This window comes from Suncus etruscus, chromosome 11 (genome assembly GCF_024139225.1).
Source record: "Suncus etruscus isolate mSunEtr1 chromosome 11, mSunEtr1.pri.cur, whole genome shotgun sequence".
Taxonomy (NCBI): domain Eukaryota; kingdom Metazoa; phylum Chordata; class Mammalia; order Eulipotyphla; family Soricidae; genus Suncus; species Suncus etruscus.
Window position 1 is genome coordinate 68,582,097 of NC_064858.1, and position 25,671 is coordinate 68,607,767.

The 25,671-nt window shown below is 35.8% G+C and overlaps 1 protein-coding gene across 1 annotated transcript in view; it reads right to left on the reverse strand.

Moving 5' to 3' along the window:
- Positions 1-25,671, reverse strand: part of ACSS3 (acyl-CoA synthetase short chain family member 3) — a 238,668-nt gene that overhangs the window by 81,144 nt on the left and 131,853 nt on the right. Inside the window, exon 8 of the mRNA XM_049783383.1 lies at positions 8,183-8,334. Within this exon, the coding sequence (XP_049639340.1) occupies positions 8,183-8,334 (152 nt within the window). The remainder of the gene's footprint in view (positions 1-8,182; positions 8,335-25,671) is intronic.

Here is a 25,671-nt window from a genome sequence, read left to right on the forward strand (position 1 = left end):
CACAGAGTAGAGGGTTGGATCAGAAAACAAAAACCGGAACTTCTGCCTGAAAAAACACATTTAAAACCAGGATAGACACAGGCTCAGAATAAAAGGATGAATAAAAGGATGAATAAATTACTCAAACCACTGAAAAACAAAAAAGCTGGGACAGCCATACTAAATAGCATTAAATCTCAAGAAAGTGCTCAGAGAAAAAGATTGAGACCAGTTATTAATCAAACCAAGAAGTACTAAATCTGATCAACATTTATACACCAAATGCAGAGCCAGCAAAATATGTAAGGCTTTTGCTCACAAACCTAGAAAAACATATGGACAGAAATGTGATAGTAGTAGGAGACTTGAACAAATAGTTATTGCCACTAGAGAGATCGACTAGGCAGAAAACTAGCAGAGACATCAGAGCCCTGAATGAGAAACTAGAAGAACTAAATGGACTTACACATGGCCCTCTGTCCCCAGAAAGTAGAATAAACATTCATCTCAAGTGCATATGAAAACTTATCTAGAATAGAACAAGCATTAGGACATGAATCTAACTTGCATAAAGTCACAATTATAAGAATTATAATTGGAAGAAAATATAAGACACTTCATGAACAAAAGAAATAATCTAGGACTTATAGGAATACCAGAAGAGGAGGAATAAGGGAAAGGCGAAGAACAAGTGTAAGGGAAATAATAGCACAGAATTTTCCCACTCTCTGGAAAGAGATGAAAGATAATGAAGAGACAAATTGTCAAAAATTGTGGGACATAGCAAAAACATCCCTACATTAATAAAGAGGAAAATGACAAAATTAACAGCTTAAAGGAACACCTTAAGAATCTGGAAAAACAGCAACAAAGATAAACACAGTTAGAAGACAAGAAATAATAAGTATAAGAGCAGAAATAAACAACATAGAAACAAACAAAAAAAAAACAATACAAAGAATCAATGAGACCAGAAGATGGTTTTTTGAAAGAATCAATAAGGTAGACAAACCACTGCCAAGACTCACAAAGAAAAACGGAAAAACACTCAAATAAATCAGGTCACAAAAGAGGAGAGATTACAAAACAGAACTTCAAGATATCCAAGAAATCATAAGGGCTTATCATGAATAACTGTAGTCAGTTGCGTTAGAGAACTCAGAAGAAACTAACAGATTCCTGGGAAAATATTATCTCTCGAGACTTAATAAGGAGAAAGTAAAAAGTTTAAACAGGCCGATCACAGCTAAATAAATTGAAACAGTAATTAAGAAACAACCAATAATAAAAGTCTAGGACTAGATGGCATTAGATGTGAATTCAATCAAACATTTAGAGAGGAATTACTAACATTGATCCTCAGGCTCTTCCAAAACATTGAAAAGACAAAAATCAACCCTAATTTCTTTTATGAGACTAATATCATACATAGACACCACCAAGAAAGAAAATTACAGATCAATCTCACTAATAAACATGGAAGCAAAAATCATCAATGAAATCTTTGCAAACCAAATCCAACAACACATCCAAAAACATTATTTACCATGACCAATTGGGTTTCATCCCAGGATGCAAGGATGATTCAACATATACAAATCAATCCTCATCATACACCACATCAACAAAAAGAAAGACAAAAACCACATGATTATATCAATTGACACAGAGAAGACATTTGATATAAAATGCAACATCCTTTCATGATGAAAACACTCAGCAAAATAAGGTTGGAAGGAACCTTATTCAAGATAGTTGCAGTTATATATAAAGAACTCACAGCCAATATTATCCTTAATGGTGAAAAACTGAGTGCATTTCCACTAAGGTCAGGCACTAGGCAGGCTGTCCACTGTCTCCACTCTTGTTCAACGTAGTTTTAGAAGTCAAGAAAAAGGCAATTAGACAAGAGATGGGAATCAAAGGAATCCAAAAAGTGAAAGAGGAAATTAAGCTATCTCTATTTGCAAATGATATGATGATATACATTGAAAACCCTAAAAAGTCCACAGAAAAACTTCCAGAAACAATAAAGCAATACAGCAAAGTAGCTGGCTACAGAGTCAATACACAAAAGATAGTAGCATTCCTTTATACAAATAATGAGGCAGAGGAGAAAGAGACTAAGGAGTCCATCCCATTTAAACTATTATCTAAGAATCAACCTAACAAGAGAGGTGAAAGTCCTATACCATGAAAACTTCAAAACACTTCAGAAAGAAATTGAAGAGGACCTAAGGGATTGGAAGAACATCCCAGGCTCATTAGTAGGAAGAATCAACATCATCAAAATAACCATCTTACCTAAACTATTTTTTACCTAAACTGAAGCTCTACTAACAGCATGGTTCTGGGCCAAAGACAGAGTCTCAAACCAATGAGTTAGAATAGACTATCCAAAGGCATACCCCCAAATTTATGGTCAACTAATATTTGACAAAGGAGCCAAGAATCTGAAATGGAACAAAGACAATCTCTACAACAAATGGTGTTGGAACAACTGGATAACCACCAGTAAGAAATTAAAGATTGATTCATACCTCACACCTTATGCAAAATGAAACTCAAAATAGATTAAAGACCTTGAAATCAAATCCAAAACTATAAAGTTTTGGCTATTGAGAAACTATTGAGAAAAAATAGGCAGAACACTTGAAGACTTACACCTCAAAAAAGTCTTTGATGACAGAATGCCAATGACAAGAGCTATTGCATCAAACCTAAATAAATGGGACTATATCAGACTAAATTTTTTTTTGTATAGCAAAAGAAACACTGGTTAAAACTAGAAGACAGCTAATGGAATGGGAAAGAATTTTGCACTAAACACATCAGATAAAGGGGTGATATCTAGGATATACAAAGCACTCAGAAAAGTTAGTTACACAAAACCTAAAAAAGAACAACGAAAAATGAGGGGTGGGGGGAGAAATGAATAGACACTTCTCTGAGGAAAATCAACAGATGGTCAACAGAAACATGAAAACATGTTCATCTTCACTCATCATTAGGAAAATCCAAATCAAAACAACAATGAGGTACTATCTTATACCTATGAGAATGGCACATATCAAAAATAATGGGAACAATCTCTGCTGGTGGGGATGCAGTAAGAAAGGAGCTCTCATCCATGGCAGGTAGGAATGCTGCATGGTCTAACCCCTATGGAAAACAGTATGGAGGCTTCTCAGTAAACTCAAGATTAAAAAAACATATGACTCAGCAATCCCTCTCCTGGATATCTACCCCCAGAACCAAAAGATATTCATCCAAATATATGTATGCACACCATTATTCACTGCAGCCCTCAGTATAATAGCCAAGACTGGAATCAACCTAGAAGTCCAAAAACAGATGAGTGGATTATGAATATGGGGTATATATACACACTGTAATACTACATAGCAATAAGAAATGATATAATCATGCAATTCACAGTGACATCAGTGGCATGGATAGAATTGGAAAATATTATGTTAAATGAAGTAAATCAGAAGAACAAATATAAAATGATGTCATTATATGTGATATTTAGAATAACTCCATGAAGAAACACAACAGTATAAATGGTAGATACTTCAAACATCATAGGTGCCAGTGTATAGTGGAGTGATATCAATTTGAGTGGAAGAATAGAAGCAAAAAGCCTATACTATTTTTTTATATTGCAAAGAAACCTAAGACAGCAGAAACAGCTGTTTGGATCAAACAAGTGCTCAATCAACCTCTCACTAAAAAGCATGAACTAATGTTTTTATGCACAAAATCAGGTGCAGAATATAATTGGATGCTGGGGACTCTTGCTACAGTGCTTACTATCAGTATGTTTTAGTGCCTTAATTTTTATTATGTATAAAATAAATATATCTCCTTTGTTCACAGAGGTTTGTGGAGTTATAAGTTCACAATTCAGTGCTCTAACATATTAGATTCCATATACAGTACTCATTAGGAAAATGGCTTGATAAAATACTCCATTATTAGGCAAGAGCTGATTCGAACAGATGGTGGTTCATATCCCAGCATCCCATACGGTCCCTGGTGCCTACCAGGATCAACTTCTGAGAGCAAAGCCTGGAATAACCACGGAGCGGCCCTGGGTGTGACCAAAAAAAAAAACAAAAACAAAAATATACTCCATTATTGTGTCTTCTACTATGACCTAAAGCTTATGACCATGGAGACCACTGAACTAGGCAACTGAACACCAGAAAATTATGTTGCAGGTCCCACTCCTTGAGTATGTGTTTTTGCGAATTACTATTATCCCTTCTATTTTTTTTAACTTTTTTTCTTGTCCCTTCCTTTATTTATTTACTTATTTTTTAATTTTACTTCTCTGCTCCTTTTTATATCTTTTTCAATTCAAACTATGTTACCACACTGTCAGTTTACTTTCAGGAAAGAAACTGCAATGCACAAGACACAGGGGAGGATACTACAAAGGGAAGACTTCTCTTATAGAGCTGGCTATAATATTGCTTAGCACTCCAGATGTGCAAATTATGTTTATACTAAAATTTAGCAAAGTTCACCCCTGCCATTGATGAAGTCCCTAGAGAGTGGAAAACCTTTTCTCTCTGATGTGCTGGCCCAATTTATTTTTTTACCTTTTTTTTTTTTTTTTTTTTGGTTTTTGGGTCATACCCTGCAGCACTCAGGGGTTATTCCTGGCTCTATGCTCAGAAATGGCTCCTGGCAGGCTCGGGGGACCGACCATATGGGATGCCGGGATTCGAACCACTGTCCTTCTGCATGAAGGCAAGTGCCTTACCTCCATGATATCTTTCCAGCCTCACCTATTTTTTCTTTATTCTTTTTTTTCCTTTTCTTCTTTTGTTTAATCTATTTCTTTCATCTATTTATTTTTAATTCAATTATTTTTAAGACAGGACACCAGGACACCAAGCACAACCTATGAATAGATCTGTAATGTCTGTCTATATATAAGTTGGCATGAGTTTATTTGTAGTGGACTCCTCTATGTTTGCCTAATCTATATTGTAACAATCCATGCCTATATTGTATGTAGCCCTGTTATATATTAGCCTTCCTCCCCTTCAGAAGTCTATCTTCTCACCCCCCTCAATCGTGATCTCTTATCTCTCCCTATTTAACTCTCTTCACCCTCATTTCTTAACTCTTTAGGAACTGAAAATGCCCACCTGCCCCAGTAAGCTGCCACCTTGACTCCCTAAGCTAAAGGACATCCACTCAAAGCTTCATCTCTCGATCCAGAAAGAAGCTGCAACCACCACTCCTGCTGATGCAATCTATGTGGCTCTCTTTCCCCCAACCCCCTTCAATGTGGAATATTGCTTCCTCCGGACTCAGCTCCAGAGGGATCCCCAGCTCCAGAACACTACCTGATCCTTGCAGCTGCAAGCCATTTCTCATACTTAATAAGATCACAGTATGAGATGAAACTGTGGGTTTACGATTCTGGCACTACACTCACACACACACACACACACACACACACACACACACACATGTTTGAAGAATTTAAGCATAAATCATAAATAAAAAATACAAGATGTTATCAAAATGGCTATCAGAATAATCAAGTGGAAATTTTTATTGATAAATAAAAATATTTAATTTAAAACTAAAAGTTGAAATATAGGTGATATTAGAAAATAAGCAATTGAATTGGGGGAGTGAAGCTAAGTGGGAGGAACATTAGGATTCTTGGGAGAGGGAGGTGGGTAAACTGATGATGAGTGTGGAATTGGAGTATCAACAGCAATAACAAAAACACATCCACAAACAACTGATCCATAAAAATATTAGGAAAAAGAACAAAATTATGTCTAGTACAAAGTAAGTGAGCAAAGAATGTTTACATTTATCATTTTGAATAATTGAAGATATTGGTAGAACATTCATTCCTATCTAAAAAAATCTATGCATGTCCATCATTATGAATAAACATAATTACTAAGGCCAACGGACATGATGAAGCAAAATTTAATGCAATTTCTCTTTTACACTTGAATCTCATATTTCATGTCTGTAGATACTTGTTTAAAAAGTGATGATTTAATAGGTATTTTTTTTGTACTTTCACATTAGTAAAATTAGGAAAAGCTCATTTTTAATTTAGAATCTGATCTAAAATCAAGTCCAAATAGGAATATAAAATAATAGAGCAAAATGAAATTTTAGCTTGCTAATCAGAGAGCTTCAAGTACTGTGACCAGAATTCATTTGTCAGTTAAGCGATTCTGCAAGGAGCCATAATTACCATTTCATCAAAAGCTCTTGAATGTTTTTTTTTTTTTTTTTTTTTTTTTGGTTTTTGGGCCACACCCGGTAACGCTCAGGGGTTACTCCTGGCTATGTGCTCAGAAGTTGCTCCTGGCTTGGGGGATCATATGGGACACCGGGGGATCAAACCGCGGTCCGTCCAAGGCTAGCGCAGGCAAGTCAGGCACCTTACCTTTAGCGCCACCGCCTGGCCCCTCTTGAATGGTCTTAATCCATGAATGTTCTTACCAAAATCTGTTTCTAATCTTTTGGCTGAAATGAAGAGATCTACAAAATTAAAAGCAACTGAATGACAGTCAATGAAAGAATGAATAAAGAGTGGATATATATATATATATATATATATATATATATATGACAGATGATTAAATACATAAATACCTTTTTTGGTTTGAATGTTTGGGTGGGGGGGTTTGGAGCAATACCAATTAGTCCCTGGGAACAACTCTATGCTAGGTGCTCAAAACTCAATTCCAAATTAGTGCTTGAGAGATTATGTGATGCTGGGGATTGAACTCTGTGCAATGCATGAATTCCAGCTCTCAGGTATATTTTCCAAGTCCATGAACACATTTTTCTATAGAAAGCATGCTGACATTTTTGTAAATTTTTTTAGAATTTCAGATTTTTTGTAAATTAAAATAACTAAGAAAAAATAAAATACCAGTAATAAGAAACCAGTGACTGAGTAAGTGGTAACTTAATGCTTATGGATGCAATTTTGTGTCTAATTTTCTTTATTAGATTTGAGAGTGCAGCCCAAGTTAAAAGTGCTCAGGTCTTCCTCCTCACTCTGTGCTTAGGGGTCCCTCCTGTGACCCTGTGATTGACCATATATAAAATGAGTGATTCAAACCAGGTTCCTTAACATGGAAGGAAGCACCTTAACTCCAATACAATAATACAATACAATACAATACAATCTCTTAGGTTCAAATTTAGTCCTAACCTCTCTCTAAAATGTACCTAATTTATATTATTTTGGGGAGGATGGCCACCATAATAAGAGGTATACTGGGAGGTTTTGTGAGGAGTGAATCCTAAATGCTCATGTGTAACATCAAGTATTCGAATCAGTGTTGGCTGCATTAAGTCAAGTGTCTTTACCCTTTGTATTATCACTCCACCTACTGCGTATCTACTTTCATTTTTTCTTTTAGACATAAAGAGTTTAAAATCTATAATGCAAATTTTCCTTGAACTTAAAAGGTTCTGTTCACTTAGGAACCTATTTTTGTTTTTATTTGTAATAAACAAAAGCTCTTCATTCACTGGACTACTTTTCAGAGACCATGTGAAAATTGATACTGGACACTGCCTTGATGATAGAAATTGCTCTAAGTTTTCTGGAGCACACATATATTAAGTTAAAGCTGTTATCAAGAAACCAGCGGCTTCCCCCAAATCTAAATTATTTACAGTCTATTATTATATGAAATTAAAAAAAATCATCAACCCTTCAACAAAGAATGTGTTTACTCTAATTTCCATATTTTATCTAAACAGATCATAACAAGTATTTTTCTTACATAAGGCATCTTTTTAGTTTTAAAAACATAGTTAAGTGCAGTAATATATATTATATATGTATATATATGTATATGTATATATGTATATGTATATATGTTATATGTATATATATACACTTTTATAGACAAAGGAAGTTTAAAAAAAGCAAAAGACAAAAAGAGATATAGAAAGTGAAAAAAGAGAAAGGGAGAGAAAAAGAGAGAGCTTTGTTAACATTTAACTGACATAAAACAGTATGTATTTTTAAAAAATCCTCATTGCAGAATAGTGTTTTTTAACTACATTTGTGAATTTTCTGTCTCTTAACTCTTCACAACAGAAAGCCCAGTATAAGAAGAAAACCAAACGTGCCTTTCCACCTGATTGCAGTTGTGATGTTCCCTGTCCCATGCACCCCATTCACCTGGTCAGAGGGTACTTCTTCCCTAAGGAAGCCCCTGGATCATGCTGACGAATGGCTCTTATGGCAGTTGGTGCAGTAAACAACGCGGCCACACCATGCTCAGCAAGCACACGGAAATACGCTCCTGCATCCGGGGTTCCCACAGGCTTGCCCTGTAAGTAGAGTCATGGCCAGTGTTATTAGGTCTAGTGTCTCTCTCCTATTTCTCTGGAAGCTCAAAACTTGGACCTTTAATGCAGCTGTAATCATAAAGCAAGCTCTCCTTGAATCTGAGATTTAAAATGTGTTCATAGATATTAGAAATTAAACACATCATATGCCCACCTCCCAAAACTCAGGTGTTCCATTATAGCACCATGAAAACTGCAAAATTGCAAATATTCTTTTCAAAAGCTTTAAAATAAAAAGGGCATGAATTATAGCAATTCAAATTAGTAAACATGAACAGTATTTTAATTAACCCCAAATTAAATATACAGCTTAGCAGAATATACCACCAATAAAATCGTAATTACTAGGGTTGAAGTACATTTGCTTTGCATGCACCTGACCGGATTCTATCCCGGGAAGCCCACCCATTAGGTTGACAGAAGTAATTCTTGAGTATAGAAGCAAAAAGTATAGAACATGAGCACCAAAATTTAAAAAAAATTATAATTATTCTATAATTATAATACCCTTTTTAATGGTCACTTGAGGAGACAATTTGTGATCACAATTATTTCTGAGAAGTGATCTATTCAAATCAATGTCTCATTGCAAGAAAAGCAACATCTAAGAAGTTCAAAATTTAAGAGCATGTCTTCAAATGCACGTATTAAACAGTTTCAAAATGACAGTAAAATATGCTTAAGGCGGGGCAAGAGTGGTGGCTCTAGAGGTAAGGTGTCTGCCTTGCAAGCTCTAGCCTAGGACTAACCTCGGTTCGATCTCCCAATGTCCCATATGGTTCCCCAAAAACAGGAGTGATTTCTGAGTGCATAGCCAGGAGTAACTGCTGGGCGTTAATTGGGTGTGGCCCAAAAAAACAAAACATGCTTAAGTCATAAAAATATAGTAAGCTTGGCAAAGGCACAAACATGGCATGGTGATTAAATAATTTTCTAGAAAAAAATCTACAGTGAATCTATTTTGAAAAAATATCCAGTGACTCACTTAAAGCTCTGCATAATTGCTATTTTGGGAACACAATATTCCAACATTCCCTAACCCATTCTTATTATTTTTACTTCTTTTTTTATATATATATTTTATGTAAACACCTTGATTACATACATAATTGTGTTTGGGTTTCAGTCATGTAAAGACTACCACCAATCACCAGTGCAACACTCCCATCACCAATATCCCAAATCTCCCTCCTCCCAACCCAACCCCCACCTGTACGCTAGACATGTTTTCTATTTCCCTCATACATTCACATTATTAAGATAGTTCAAAATATAGTTATTTCTCTAACTAAACTCATTCCTGTTGTGGTGAGCTTCGTGAGGTGAGCTGTAACTTCAAGCCCTTCTCTCTTTTGTGTCTGAAAATTATTATTTCAAGGATGTCTTTCATTTTTCTTAAAACCCGTAGATGAGTGAGATGATTTTGCGTTTTTTCCTCTCTCTGACTTATTTCACTCAGCATAATAGATTCCATGTACATTCATGTATAAGAAAATTTCATGACTTCATCTCTCCTGAGAGTTGCATAATATTCCATTATGTATATGTACCACAGTTACTTTAGCCATTCGTCTGTTGAAAGGCATCTTGATTATTTCCAGAGTCTTGTGATGGTAAATAGTGCTGCAATGAATATAGGTGTAAGTAAGGGATTTTAATATTGTATTTTTGTGTTCCTAGGGTATATTCCTAGGAGTGGTATAGCTGGATCGTATGGGAGCTCGAGTTCCAGTTTTTGGAGGAATCTCCATTCGCTTTCCATAAAGGTTGAACTAGAAGGCATTCCCACCAGCAGTGGATACGAGTCCCTTTCTCTCCACATCCCTGCCAACACTGTTTGTTCTCATTCTTTGTGATGTGTGCCAATTTCTGTGGTGTGAGTTGATACCTCATAGATGTTTTGATTTGCATCTCCCTTATGATTAGTGATGTGGAGCATTTTTTCATGTGACTTTTGGCCATTTGTATTTCTTCTTTGTCAAAGTGTCTGTCCATTTCTTCTCCCCATTTTTTGATAGGATTAGATTCTTTTTCTTGTAAAGTTCTGTCAGTGCCTTGTATATTTTGGAGATTAGCCCCTTATCTGATGGGTATTGGGTGAATAGTTTCTCCCACTCAGTGGATGGATCTTGTATCCTGGGCACTATTTCCTTTGAAGTGCAGAAGCTTCTCAGCTTAATATATTCCCATCTATTAATCTCTGCTTTCACTTGCTTGGAGAGTGCAGTTTCGTCCTTAAAGATGCCTGTAGTCTCAATGTCCTGGAGTGTTTTGCCTACGTGTTGTTCTATATATCTTATGATTTTGGGTCTGATATCGAGATCTTTAATTCATTTGGATTTTACCTTCGTACATGATGTTAGCTTGAGGTCTAAGTTCAATTTTTTGCAAGTGGCTAGCCAGTTGTACCAACCCAGTTGTTGAAGAGGTTTTCTTTGCTCCATTTAGGATTTCTTGCTCCTTTATCAAACATTAGGTGATTGTATGTCTGGAGAACATTCTCTGAATATGCAAGCCAATTCCACTGACCTTAGGGCCTGTCTTTATTTAATACAATGCCGTTTTGATAACTATTGCTTTGTAGTAAAGTTCAAACTTGGGGAAGGTAATTCCTCCCATATTTTTTTTCCCAATGATTACTTTAGCTATTCTAGGGTGTTTATTGTTCCACATGAATTTCAAAAGTGCCTGATCCACTTCTTTGAAGATTGTCATGGGTACCTTTAGAAGGATCGCATTAAATCTGTACAATGCCTTGGGGAGTATTGCCATTTTGATTATGTTAATCCTGCCAATCCATGAGCAGGGTATGTGTTTCCATTTCTGCATATCCTCTCTTATTTCTTGGAGCAGAGTTTTATAGTTTTCTTTGTATAGGTCCTTCACATTTTTAGTCAAGTTGATTCCAAGGTATTTGAGTTTGTGTGGCACTATTGTGAATGGGGTTGTTTCCTTAATGTCCATTTCTTCCTGATTACTATTAATGTATAAAAAGGCTATTGATTTTTGTGTGTTACTGTTGTATCTGCCACCTTGCTATATGAGTCTATTGTTTCTAGAGGCTTTTTGGTAGAGTCTTTAGGGTTTTCTCTGTAGAATATCATGTCATCTGCAAACAGCGAGAGCTTGACTTCTTCCTTTCCTATCTGGATTCCCTTGATATCTTTTGCTTGCCTAATCACCATAGCGAGTATTTCCAGTGCTATGTTGAATAGGAGTGCTGAGAGAGGACAGTCTTGTCTTTTGCCAGAATTTAGAAGGAAGGCTTTTAGTTTTTTTCCATTGAGGATAATATTTGCCACTGTCTGTGGTAGATGGCCTTAACTATACTGAGAAAGGTTCCTTCCATTCCCATCTTGCTGAGGGTTTTGATCAAGAATGGGTGTTGGATGTTATGAAATGCTTTCTCTACATCTATTGATATGATCCTGTGGTTTTTATTTTTCTTGTTTTTGATGTTGTGTATTATGTTGATAGATTTACGGATCTTAAACCATCCTTGCATTCCTGGGATGAAACCGACTTGATCATTGTGGATGATCTTCTTAATGAGGCATTGAATCCTATTTGCCAGGATTTTGTTGAGAAACTTTGCATCTGTATTCATCAGCGATATTGGTCTGTAATTTTCTTTTTTGGTAGCATTTCTGTCTGGTTTAGCTATCAAGGTGATGTTGGCTTCATAAAAGCTGTTTGGAAGTGTTTCCGTTTGTTCAATTTCTTGAAAGAGTATTGCCAGGATTGGTAGTAGTTCCTCTTGGAAAGTTTGAAAGAATCCATTTGTGAATCCATGGGGCCTAGGATTTTGTTTTTGGTAAGACATTTGATTACTATCTTAATTTCACCAATAGTGATCATAGTGTTTAGATATGCTACATCCTCTTCATTCAACTGTGGAAGATTATAAGAGTCCAAGAATTTGTCCATTTCTTTCAGGTTCTCATTTTTAGTGCATAGAGTTTCTCAAAGTAGTTTCTGATTACCCTTTGTATCTCTGCCATATCACTATTGATATTTCCTTTTTCATTCCTCATACAAGTTATCAAGTTTTTCTCTATTTCTTTGTTAGTTTTGCCAGTGGTCTATCAATCTTGTTTATTTTTTCGAAGAATGAACTTTTGCTTTTGTTGTTTTTTTCAGATTGTTTTTTGGTTTTCCACTTCATTGATTTCTGCTGCCAACTTTGTTATTTCCTTCTTTCTCCCTATTTATGGGTCCTTTTGTTGAGCACTTTCTAATTCTATGAGCTGTGTCATTAAGCTATTCAGTTAGGCCCCTTAGTCCTTCCTGATGTGTGCTTGCAAAGCTATTAAATTTTCCTCTCAGTACTCCTTTTGCTGTGTCCCATAAGTTCTGATAGTTTGTGTCTTTATTATCATTTGTTTCCAGGAAAATTTTATTTCCTCTTTGATTTCATCACGGACCCACTGCTTATTCAGTACGAAGCTGTTTAACTTCCAGGTGTTAAAGTTTTTCTTCTGTGTCCCTTTGGAATTCACATATAATTTCAGAGCCTTGTGGTCAGTGAAGGTAACCTGCAAAATTTCTATCCTCTTAATATTATGGAGGTATGTTTTATGTACTAGCATGTAGTCTATCCTCTAGAATGTCCCACGTACATTGGATAAAAAATGTGTATTCAGCTTTCTGGGGATGGAGTGTTATATATATATCTACTAGGCCTCTTTCTTCCATTTCTCTTCTCATGCCTAGTATATTCTTGTTGGGTTTCAGTCTGGTTGATCTCACCAGTGTTGACAAAGCTGTATTGAGGTCTCCCACAATTATAGTGTTGTTATTGATATTATTTTTCAGATTTGTCAACAATTGTATTAAATATTTTGCTGGCCCCTCATTCAGTGCATATATGTTTAGGAGAGTGATTTCTTCCTACTGTACATGCCACTTGATTAATACAAAATGTCCATCTTTGTCCCTTACAACTTTCCTGAGTATAAAGTTTGCATCATCTGATATTAGTATGGCCACTCCAGCTTTTTTATGAATATTGTTTGCTTGGATAATTTTCCTACAGCCTTTTATTTTGAGTCTATATTTGTTCTGACTATTCAGACCCTTTTCTTGTAGGCAGCAGAAGGTTGGATTGAGTTTATTTAGCCACCCTGTGTCTCTTAACGGGTGCATTTAGTCCAATGACATTGAGAGAAAGAATTGTCCTAGGATATAATGCCATCTTTATATTGAAATTTGGTGTGTCTTTTGGTCAGTCTTTTCTTAAAGTATGTCTTTCAGTTTTTCTCTTAAGACTGGTTTTGAGTCTGTAAAGTTTCTGAGCTGTTGTTTGTCTGTGAAACTATGTACTCTTTTGTCAAACTGGAAAGTGAGTTTTGCTGGGTACAGTATTCTAGGCGAAGCATTTATTTCATTGAGTTTTGTCACTATGTCCCACCACTGCCTTCTGGCCTTGAGTGTTTTTGGTGACAGGTCTGTTGTAAATCTCAAGGATGTTCCCTTGAATGTAATTTCCCTTTTTGATCTTGCTGCTTTCAGAATTCTATCTCTATCTATGGAATTTGTCATTGTGACTAGGATGTGTCTTGGGGGGTATGTTTTCTGAGATCTCTTTTGTTTGGTACTCTTCGGGCATGCAGGATTTGATCACATATATTTTTTAGCTCTGAAAGTTTCTCTTTAATGATGTTGTTGACCATTGATTCTCCTGGAAATTTTCTTCCTGGTTCTCTGGGACTCCAATGATTCTTAAGTTGTTTCTGTTGATCTTATCATAGACTTCTATTTTCATCTGTTCCCATTCTTTGACTAATTTTTCCATTGTCTGTTCATTTACTTAAGTTTTTTTTTTCCAATCTCTCCTGCTGTATGAAACTGTTATTTAGCTCATCTTCCACAACACCAATTCTATTCTCAGCTTCTGATACCCTGCTGGAGAGCTTATCCATTTTGTCGTTCGATTTGTTTACTGAGTTTTTCAGGCCTGTTATTTGACCTGTTATTTCAGTTTGGAGTTTTGTGATTTCTGTCTTCATATTTTCTTGGTTCTTATTAGTGTTCTGTTCAACTAGATCCATGGTTTCTTTGAGTTCTTTGAGCATCTTTCATATTTCTTTTCTAAACTCCTTATCTGAGAGATTAATTAGTTGGTTGGCCATTTTCTGGTCATCAGAATTGTCATCTTCATTCTTTATATCTGATGCTGGCCTGCATTGTTTCCCCATTGTCACACTTGTATTGTGGGTTTTTCTACATGTTGTGGTGGTATTCATTGGCTAAACAATGTACACGGCCACACTCCTCTGGCTCCACCCTTTCAGGGTGTGTCAACTTGCCTCCAAGGAAGGGGAGGCCCCCTTGGATGAAGACTCACACAGGATTAAATCTTAAGCCGAGCACACAGCAGAGGAGACAGTCCAGGAGAAATGCTGGGTTTCAGTGATCCAGCACAGTTTTTGTGTGATTTTTTCTTCTTCTTGTTGCAGTGGCGTTCTTTCATTAGAAAGAGCTCATGGCCGCATAGCAAAGTGAAACGACCATGCTCTTTTGGAGCCTCTGTGAGAGCAAATTTTCTGGGCCCTTTTTGTTCCACTTCCAAGAGGTTCAGGAGACAGAACAGGAAACAAACACACACAGGCAGCACTCACAGTTTCTCACCCCCTATCCCATTCTTAAGCGTCTTTAGTCTTTCTTTAGTAAAGCCTTGCTCTAGAATGTTAAAAAAAATTGTGTAAAATTATTTTGTCTGAATATGCTCATGTTTATATATACATATATAATTTTAATGAAATACTTCTGAATTTTGGATAAGAAAAGGATAAAAATTTTTGCACCATTTCAAGCCTCCAAGAAATGGAAATTTTCTAAAATTTCTTGCCCACATTTTCCACTGGGATATCTCATGGATTTTATAATCGAAAGCAAATTTAGGAACAATGAACTATGATAAAAAAATATAATTTTCTAGTATCACAGAAATCTCAAACACAAAATAATAACTGAGTACATGAGGCAGACATTATTAGCTGCCCAATTCTAATTTAATATTTCATTAAGGCCCTATTTATGTTTTAGTTTTGATTGTAATAGATACACTGTAGATTCTTAAAGATAATTATATATATTCACTGGGAAAAATAGTGATTTTTATAAAAATAGATAAAAACAGCGTCATGGTGGAAGTACAATAGTAGGGTGTTTGCCTTGCATGCACCTGCCCGAGGACAGACAATGGTTTGATCCCTGGCATCCCAGATAGTCTCCTAAGCCAGGAGCAATTTTTAATGCATCGCTCATTGAAATTGAATCCCACTAAAATTCCCAATGCCATGGAAAAGTCATAACAGATTAAACAGTCATTATGAGAACACAGTATTAAAATGATACATATAAAGAGTATGTGACTTGATATATCTTGCTATTCCTTCAAGTAATTACATGTAATAAGAATGGTAATTATAAAACAACCATGATTTTTGTAAAATACAAAAATAAAACATTTATTGCAATCTGACCTGGACCTAAAAGAATCCATAAATATTGTATATCAACATTATATTTAACATTAAATCTTTGGGGACATAACATTATTACTAGGACATATGAGAATATATTACAGGGTCAAATGCAGAATGAGGAGTAAGTCTTGAGCAACAACAGTTGTGGTCCCAAACCATCGTCCTCCCCTCCAAAATATGATAGTATAATGGAGAAGCTCCTTGCCGTTCATGCAATTTATTAAGATTTAAACCCTAATATTGCATATGGCTCTGTGAGCATCACCAGGAGTGATTTCTGAGCACAGAGTACAAAGTAAGAGCTGAGTACTTTTAGGTATGGCCCTGAAAACAAAAAGAAAATGGAGGCAGAGTGATAATACATCAGATAGGATGCTTGCCTTGCATGTGGACAACCTAGGTTTAGTCCCTGGTATGACACACAGTTTTTCCAACCCAATGGAAGTGACCCCTGTGCACAGATCAAGAAGTAAACACTAAACTACCTAGTATGGTTCCAAAACAAACAACAAAAAGAAAATAAAATGATACATGAAGTGTTGAGTGTTCCAAGCTAACTGAACTCAGATTCAGTTGTTTTGTATCTCATTATCCTACAAAGAACATTCAGTGCTCTGAATGTTTTCCTATTTTAGAATTACTTTACATTTTTTATTTTATTTTATTATTTTATTTTATTTTATTTTATTTTTGGTTTTGGGGTCACACCCGGCAGCGCTCAGGGGTTACTCCTGGCTTTATGCTAAGAAATTGCCCCTGGCAGGCATATGGGATGCCGGGATTCGAACCACCATCCTTCTGCATGAAAGGCAAACACCTTACCTCCATGTTATCTCTCCAGCCCCCTATTCTATTTTCTTAATAGCTTTCACTTGATCTGAAATTGTAAGTAAAATACATCAGAATACAGAAAAGAAGTCTGATTTCTCCAACCTGTTAACATTTAGCTCTAAATATTAAATATTATATTTATTAAATATTTATGCTTTTAGTGTGTTAAAATATTTGTGAATTTTGTGGCTATGTACTGAGCACCTACAGGTGGCTAGATACTATTCTAAATTCTAAAAATAATTCTATAAACCAGTCAAGTAAGGGCCCATTCTGATGAAAATTACATTGTGATATGAACGGTGTGTCATAGGGTGATTTTAAAGTATATAACAAGGAGCAGAGCAATAGTAAAAGGATTCAATAAGCAGCCCACACCAATTAGATGCCCAGCACCAAATTCATGGGCCCTGACATTTAATTGCCAGTTGGGCTGGCTGAGAACTACAAGGAGGGGCCCCATGAGCACCATGTGGTGACCCTTTCTCAAGTTCTGTAACTGATGTCCCAAAATATTTGTGTTTAATAAAGAAAATAAATACAGTAATAAGCACAAAATACTAAGTTTGCAGGATCTCACCATTATTATCTTCAGAAAACTGAAACAAAGTCTATAAGTATCTTTTATTTTTGAATGTTACCTAAAACAACTGAGCTTTTTATTGATTTTACTGAACACATTTACAATTCTCTCCTGCCTGCCTACACAGAGTCATCTGCATACATAGACATGCATTCACATAAGGAATATAATCATTTTATAGGATGCTTAAAAGCATAAAATATGCTAGATAAACTGAGATGCCTGAAAAAAATGACACTGATTTCAGAAATTGTGCCTTTAATAATGGACAACAGCAGAAACAGTATCCAATTAAAATGTACAAGTTTACACAAAAGAAAAATAGGTAGGAAAGAAAGAGAGAGGAGGAAGTGGCAGGGAGAGAGAGTGAGGATGGGAGGAGAAGTATAAGGGGAGAGAGAGGAAGAGGGAGAAGAATAAAATCCCAGCCCCAGATTCAGGCAGGGGAAGTGAGAGGGAAGAAACTAGGGGCAATGTTGGCTGGAAACATTCACCGGTGAAGGATGATATATATTGTATGATTCAAACTCAATCATGGAAAACTTTGTGACCATGGTTTTTAAGCAAACTGAGAGGAAAAGGACAGGTGTAAGGATTTTCTTTAATAATATGCACGACAAATATAAAAATGCAGCCAAAAGAGTCCAGGAAGATAGTTGAAAGGATCTGAACACTAACATTGTACATGGCGTGTGATACCCAAGTTTGATCTTACAGTACTTGTTACCACAACACTAATGGGGCTGGGCCTAGTAGCACATCATTGTGCCATTACAGCCAAGAGTTATCCACAGATTCCCAAGCACTGCTAGGAAGCACTTTCCCAAAAGTAATGATAATTTAAAATTTTTTTATATTTAGATGAATCTAGATAGCTTTGATTTTTGACTTCTTAAAATTACTTTATTTAAACACCAGGGTTAAAATATTGCTCATGATTAAGTTTCAATCATGCAAAGCCCAACACCCTTCACCAGTGCACAATCCCACCACCAATGTCCCCAGTTTCCTCCCACACTGCCTGCCTCTTAGACATTTCACTTCTCTCTCTCCATCTCTCTCTATCTCTCACACACTCTCTTGATATCTCTCTTGCTCTCCATCTGCCTCTCTTCCTTTTTGTCATTGTTTTGCACTATTGTTAATAAAGGATATCATGCCTATCACTTATCTCCTTTTAGCACCCAGTTCTTTTCCAGAATGCTCCCTTCTCTGCCCTAACTGCACTCCCCATTGGTGGCAAACTTATTACCATGAATTGGTCCTCTTGGCCTTCATCTCTAATGTCTCTGAATATTATTACCATACTGCCTTTTTTTTGGTTATTCAATCACACAAGGTGACACTCGGGTTACTCCTGTAATGCGCTCAGATATAGCTCCATATACTGTCTTTTTTTTAATCCCATAAATAAGTGTGATAATTCTATGTCTATTGCTCTTTCACTGACCCATTTCACTCAGCATAATACTCTCCATATCTCCAGATATAAAAAATTTTTTATGACTTCTTTGTTCCTAAGAGCTGCATAATATTCCATAGTGTAGATGTACCACAGTTTCTTTAGGCATTCATCACTTCTCAGCACTTGGGTTGATTCTAAATAATGGCTACTGTAAATAATGTGTGGTGGTATATTTGATTTTATGCCCACACTAACTCTCTCCCAAAAAATAAAAAGAGAAAGATAGCAAAGCCTATACAGAGAATGGCAGGCATTTTCAGGTTCCAGTTGCTATAAAACTTGGATTCTTAACCTCAGAGATAAAAAAATGTGAATAGAGTTAATAAAATTTATAGAAATTATTTGACAAATTCCTTAAAATCAACTGTATCATTTTCTAGCATTTATGAATTATTGTGTACATATTTATTGTTGATGACAAATCTACAGTGAGCAAAGCAGGTAAGATCTTACATGTCAACAGAGCCAACAAATGCAATGGGGACAGCTCAGAAAAACAAAGACTTCGTGTTTCTTGAATACCTGAAGGTCTCCTCAGAGGCCTAGGGAGTGCACCCCCAAAAAACTGTCAACAAGAGGCAGCAGAAGAGCACGGCTGTTCACTCTTTCTAACCCCACCACAACATGCAGGAAAAACCACACTACAAGCGTGACAATGGGAAAAACTTGCAGGCAAACACCATGCCCAGAGGATGAAGACGATAGCTCGGATAACCTAAAAAATTCCAACCATTTGATTAACCTCTCGGATAAGGAACTTAGAATAGAAATATGGAAGATGTTTGTAGAACTCAAAGAAACCATAGAACGATCTGAACAGAACACAAAGACAGAAATCGGAAAACTCCAAACTGAAATAACAGATCTGAAAAACACGGTAGCTCAACTGAAAAACTCAGTGGATGACCTCAACAGCAGGGTAAAAGCAGCTGAGGACAGAATCGGCGTACTGGAAGATGAGATGCAGAAAAACTCAACACAGCAGAAGAAATTGAAAAAGAATCTTAAGACAAACGATCAGGCTATGGAAAAAGTACTCAAGGAATGAGAACTGATGAAAATAGAAGTCTTTGATAAACTAAACAGAAACAACATAGGAATCATTGGAGTACCAGAGACCCAGGTAGGAGATCTCCAGGAAGAATCAACTGTCAAAGACATCAGCAAAGAAATACTCCCAGAGTTAAAGACTACATGCAATCAAATCCTGCATGCCTGAAGAGTACCAGCTAAAAGAAACCCAAAGAAAAACACCCCAAGATACATCCTCATTACAACGACAAATCCCACAGATAGAGATAGAATACTGAAAGCAGCAAGACCAAAAAGGGAAATTATATTAAAAGAAGCATCCCTAAGACTTACAGCAGACATGTCACAAGAAACTCTCAAGGCCAGAAGACAGTGGTGGGATATTGTGACAAGACTGAATGAAATGAATGCCTCACCAAGAATACTGCACCCAGCCCGACTGATGGTCAATTTTGAAGGAAGGATACATAGCTTCATGGATAAACAACAGCTCAGAAACTTCACAGATGAAAAACCAGCCTTAAAGGAAAAACTGAAAGGTGTACTTTAAGACAAGAGAGACCAACAAACACAGCGAACTTATCTACAAAAATGACATTAAATCATATGATAATCATCTCCCTCAATGTCAATGGACTAAATTCACCAATTAAAAGACACAGAGTGGCAAAATGGGTCAAAAAGATGAATCCAACCTTCTGCTGCCTACAAGAAACACACCTGAATAGTCAGAACAAACATAGACTCAAAATCAAAGACTGGAGGAAAATCATCCAAGCAAACAACACCCTCAAAAAAGCTGGGGTGGCCATTTAATATCTGATGACACCAACTTTAGACTCAGAAAAGTGGGAGGGACAAAGATGGACACTATGTACTAATCAAGGGATATGTGCAACAGGAAGAAATCAGACTATTAAACATATATGCACCCAATGAGAGACCAGCAAATTATCTAGTACAATCACTGACAAATCTGAAAGAAGACATCAATAATAACACAATAATTGTGGGAGACCTCAACACGGCCCTATCAACACTTGATAGACCAACCAGACTGAAACCCAACCAAAACATTTTGGCCCAGAAAATTGTAATGAAAGAAATAGGACTAGTAGATATATATAGAACACTCCCCCTCCCCAAAACCTGGATACACATTCTTCTCCAATGTGCATGGGTCATTTCCAGGATAGACTACATGTTAACACATAAAACATACCTTCATATAATCAAGAGGATAGAAATCTTGCAGGCAACCTTTGCTGACCACAGGCTCTGAAATTAGATGTGAACTACAACGGCACACAGAAAAACTTTAACAATTTGAAATCAAACAGCCTGCTACTGAACAACCAGTGGGTCCGAGATGAAATCAAAGAGGAAATCAAAATGATAATGAAGACACAAACTGCTCAAATCTATGGGACACAGCAAAAGCAGTCCTGAGAGGAAAATTTATAGCTTTACAAGCACACATCAGAAAGGAAGAAGGGGCATACCTGAATAACTTAATGACACAGCTCATAAAATTAGAAAATAATCAACAAAAGGAACCAAATATAAGGAGACATAAGGAAATAACGAAGCTGAAAGCAGAAATCAATAAAGTGGAAAACCAGAAAACTATCCGAAAGATATTTGGGCCTTTCAGCTCACTTCATGTAGCTTACCACAAAGAGTGGTGAGTATAGTTATAGAAATAACTACACAGAGAACTACCATAATCATGTGAATGAATGAGAAACCTGGAAAGCCTGTCTGGAGTATAGGTGAGGGTGCGGTGGAGGGAGATTTGGGACATTGGTGGTGGGAATATTGCACTGGTGAAGGGGGTGTTCTTTACATGACTGAAACCTAATCACAATCATATTTGCAATCAAGATGTTTAAATAAAGAAAAAATTATTTAAAAACTTGATTAAATTTAATAATTACATAAAATGTTTACTACATGAATTATAAAACACTTATAGATAAATTAAAATATCATTTTATGTAAATTCTCAAGTTTTGGAAACTAGACTTCAATGTACAGTAAATGTCAATGTTTACATTGACCTCATTAGATGTAATCTCTATTTCATATTCGGGGAAATTAAGTTATAAAAAAAAGAAAAAGAAAACCAAAGACTTGTCTACACACTATAATTAAATTTTGGTTTTTGCTTGTTTGTTTGTTTGTTTACCTTGTTTGGGAGTCACACCTTAAAGTGTTCTGAGCTCAGAGATGACTCTTGATGGGCTTGGAGTATCATGTAAGGTGCTGAGGATCAAAACTAGGTTGGATATGTGCACGGAAAATGCCTTGGCTGTTGTAACATCTCTCTGGTCCCTATAATTAAATCTTTAAGCAAAATAAAGAAATAAAAATCTTCTTTCTTGTAATTTTAAGATTTTACTTTATTCAAGGTATAGGTCAAGTGATTTCTAAGACTTTGATGTGTAATTTTTAAGTCAACTTTACTTTTTGTTTTATTTTGCGGCATGATAAGAAAGCTAACTGGTCTTTTTCTGAACATTTATTTTAAAAATATCACCATCATTCTCCTACCATTCTAAAGTGAAGACAGAAACATACCTTGAATTTTATTGTAGCAGACAGGTGCATCAGTGTGGGTTTGTTTATTGGGAAGAGGAATGGAATTGAAATAGCATTTCAAAGTTCTTTCTACATGCCTCCTGCATTTATCAAGTTTTGAGAGTGCGGGCATGTGGAATCTGTACTTGATAAGCATAAGCAAGGCTACAGGAGATATTTTTCTTTTTTAGAAAACAAAACAAATCTAAAATGTCTGCATTTTCTTTACTGGTGTTTGTATATCAAAAAGAGAAAAAGGATATTGAGTCTACATGAATTAACTATTGTACACATGATATTGTCTGCTTCCAAGAAAGAAAATGAACACCAGGAAACAGGACACCAGGATAGTTAGATATTTTACCTTTCTCTGAGTTTTCAAATATGCATCAATCTATTTTTAAAGTGGGATTTTTATTAGAACCCCACCTTTCTGATAACTTTTATATGCTGTACCACATTTAAAAATATTATTGTTTTCTTTTTTTTTTTTTTTTTTGGTTTTTGGGTCACACCTGGCAGTGCTCAGGGGTTATTCCTGGCTCCAGGCTCAGAAATTGCTCCTGGCAGGCACAGGGGACCATATGGGGCGCCGGGATTCGAACCGATGACCTCCTGCATGAAAGGCAAACGCCTTGCCTCCATGCTATCTCTCCGGCCCCATATTATTGTTTTCTTAAAGCTATCTGGAATTGCTCTATGCTTTAGATCCAGGACTCTCTTTTAAAGAGTAAATATTTTCTGTTAAATAAAATCTGATAACTAAAATCTTATATTGATCTGACTTTCAGGACTATTTGTGCAAGACTCCTCAAAAAGTTATATTAACTTCTTAATATAATTCTTAATACTCTCTGATGACTAAAACTTTATATTGAATTGACTTTCAGGAGTATTTGTGGAGGATTCCTCAGGATTTCATTTGTCTGACAGTAAGGCTATGAAGCTCTTTAACCTTTCATTTTATATACCACAATGAAATTTGACCTTGATGAAATGATTTTTAAGACTTAAGGCACTTAACAATATGTGGTGAAGTCTGAGGCTTTTTTCCCAGAGGCAGAGGGAAATTAGGGCTGACATTGTTTGAAATGACTGAGAGCTATTCTTTAGTACATAATTTATATATCCAATTATGTAACAGAATTACAGTGATCAGGGGCCATAATGATAGCACAGTGGTAGGGCATTTGCCTTGCTGTGGCCTACCCCAGACTGAGCAGGGTTCAATCCCCGGCATACCCTGAGCCTGCCAGGAGAGATTTCTGAGCACAGAGCCAGGAGTAACCCCTAAGCCTTACTGGGTATAGCTTAAAAACAAAACAAAAAAAAAAAAACAAAGAATTACTGTGATTAGATTAATATCAAACTTTAAAGTAGAACTAGACAGTTATATGTAAACACAGTTTTAACATGTATTTCTTTGTCTGAAAACATTTTAGATCTCTAATCAAGAAAAGTCTTATCAGCCATAGCATTATCGGTAGGGTGCTGGCTTTTTATGTAGTAGCCATTGGTTCGATCCCCAGCATCCTACAACCCCAACCCAGCACAGAGCCAGGAAGTTCTGAGTACTACCAGTTATGGTCAAAACCTCCCCCAGACCCCTCAAAAAAAAAAAGACAGTAGGTTTATACAAACTACTAAGTGTACTAAAAAGACTATTCAGATTCAACTGCATTTGGTTTACAAAAGTAACAATTTCTAATAATCAAAGTAATAGGAACAAAAAGAAACTCTTCGGTTGATCCTGAGATTTTCCACTTCCTTGTTTTGTTTTTTTAAGTTTGGAATGATTTACAACACTTTAATTAGATCTAGATATTCTCTAGACAAAAAATCAAGCAGATATTTGCATTTCATTCTCTCTATATTCTACATTCATCTAAATGTTTCTTGAAGAGAGTCCTGCATTTGGCTATGTTCTCTGCTACATAAAACATTTAGGATAAAGAATTCTCTGCTTTAAATCTAATAAAAAGCAACTGGCTTTACTCCCAAAGGAAATGAGTATATATAAAAACTATGTATATATAATTTTCAGAATATTCATGCTATTTTTATGAAATTCCAGTCAGTAATGTTCCAACTAAAAAATTAAAACTATTCTCTACAAACTAAAATCTATATTGTAATAAAACGTTTTAAAGACATTTACATAGACATCTGTTGGTCCAGGAAAAAATCCTTTCCTCTATGAAGGAGATAGTTGTATTTAGAATGCTGAATCCTATAAATCATTATACATAGATATATTATGATATGTATTATATATTCATTCTTATGAGTTATTTACAATTAATTTCTCAATATTTGGCCTCTATTTTATTATTCTCTTTTGGTTTTCTGGACCCCAGCTAGAAGTGCTCAAAATTTTCTTCTAACTTTGTACTCTGGTATAACTCCTGGCAAGTTCCTGCAACTATAAAGTGTGCCAGGGATTAAACCCAGGTTGGCCATGTGCAAGGTAAACTCCCCAGCTTACAATGGCTTCAGCACCTTGGTCACTATTTTAATGTTTAGGTTATTAATTTAGTCTTTGTTTCATTATATTTATTTTTATTGATATTAGGGCCACACAGTAGTGCTCTCAGGCTTTGCTTCTGGCTCTATGGGACCTTGTATAAAAAGCATGATTCTGCCATAAACTATCTCTCTGGTCCCATTAGTTCACTGGTTCAATTAATTATAACAGAAAAATCAGGTTACTGTTTTTTTCTATTAAATATATTTAAGCACCATTATTACAAACATGTTTGTAGTTGGGTTTCAGTCATAAAAAGAACACCCCTCTTCACCAGTGCAACATTCCCATTACAAATGCCCCCATCTTCCTCCTAGATTTCTCTTAGAGTAAATAAAAATGTGTATTTGCCTTGGGTTATATCTGTATCTAATTATTGTGTGTGTGTTTAATTATTGTGTGTGTGTCTTCTATGGCTGTTTGTTGAATTACTTAGGGAAAGCATGACTCATAACAGGACTCATCCCAGTAGGGTCAATGAGATCAGTATTCTTAGGGATGAAAATTACATTATTTGGAACCTTTCGAAAACTCTGAACAAGAAAGATAGTGTAGGGGTTAAGGTACTTGATTTGCAAGCGGTTGATCCTGATTTTATCCTCTGAGAACCAAATAAAATATTGTATATTCAATTATATAACTTAAAAATTGTTATATAGTTGTGTGATTTAATTGAAATTTAAGATATTAAAATTTGAACATTCCAACCTAAAATAATAGGTGAAGTTTTTTACTAAACCTATAAGAGATATATTTTTGCTATCCTTTGGTACAATAAATTCTCATGATGCAAACCATAATATTCTATAATCTT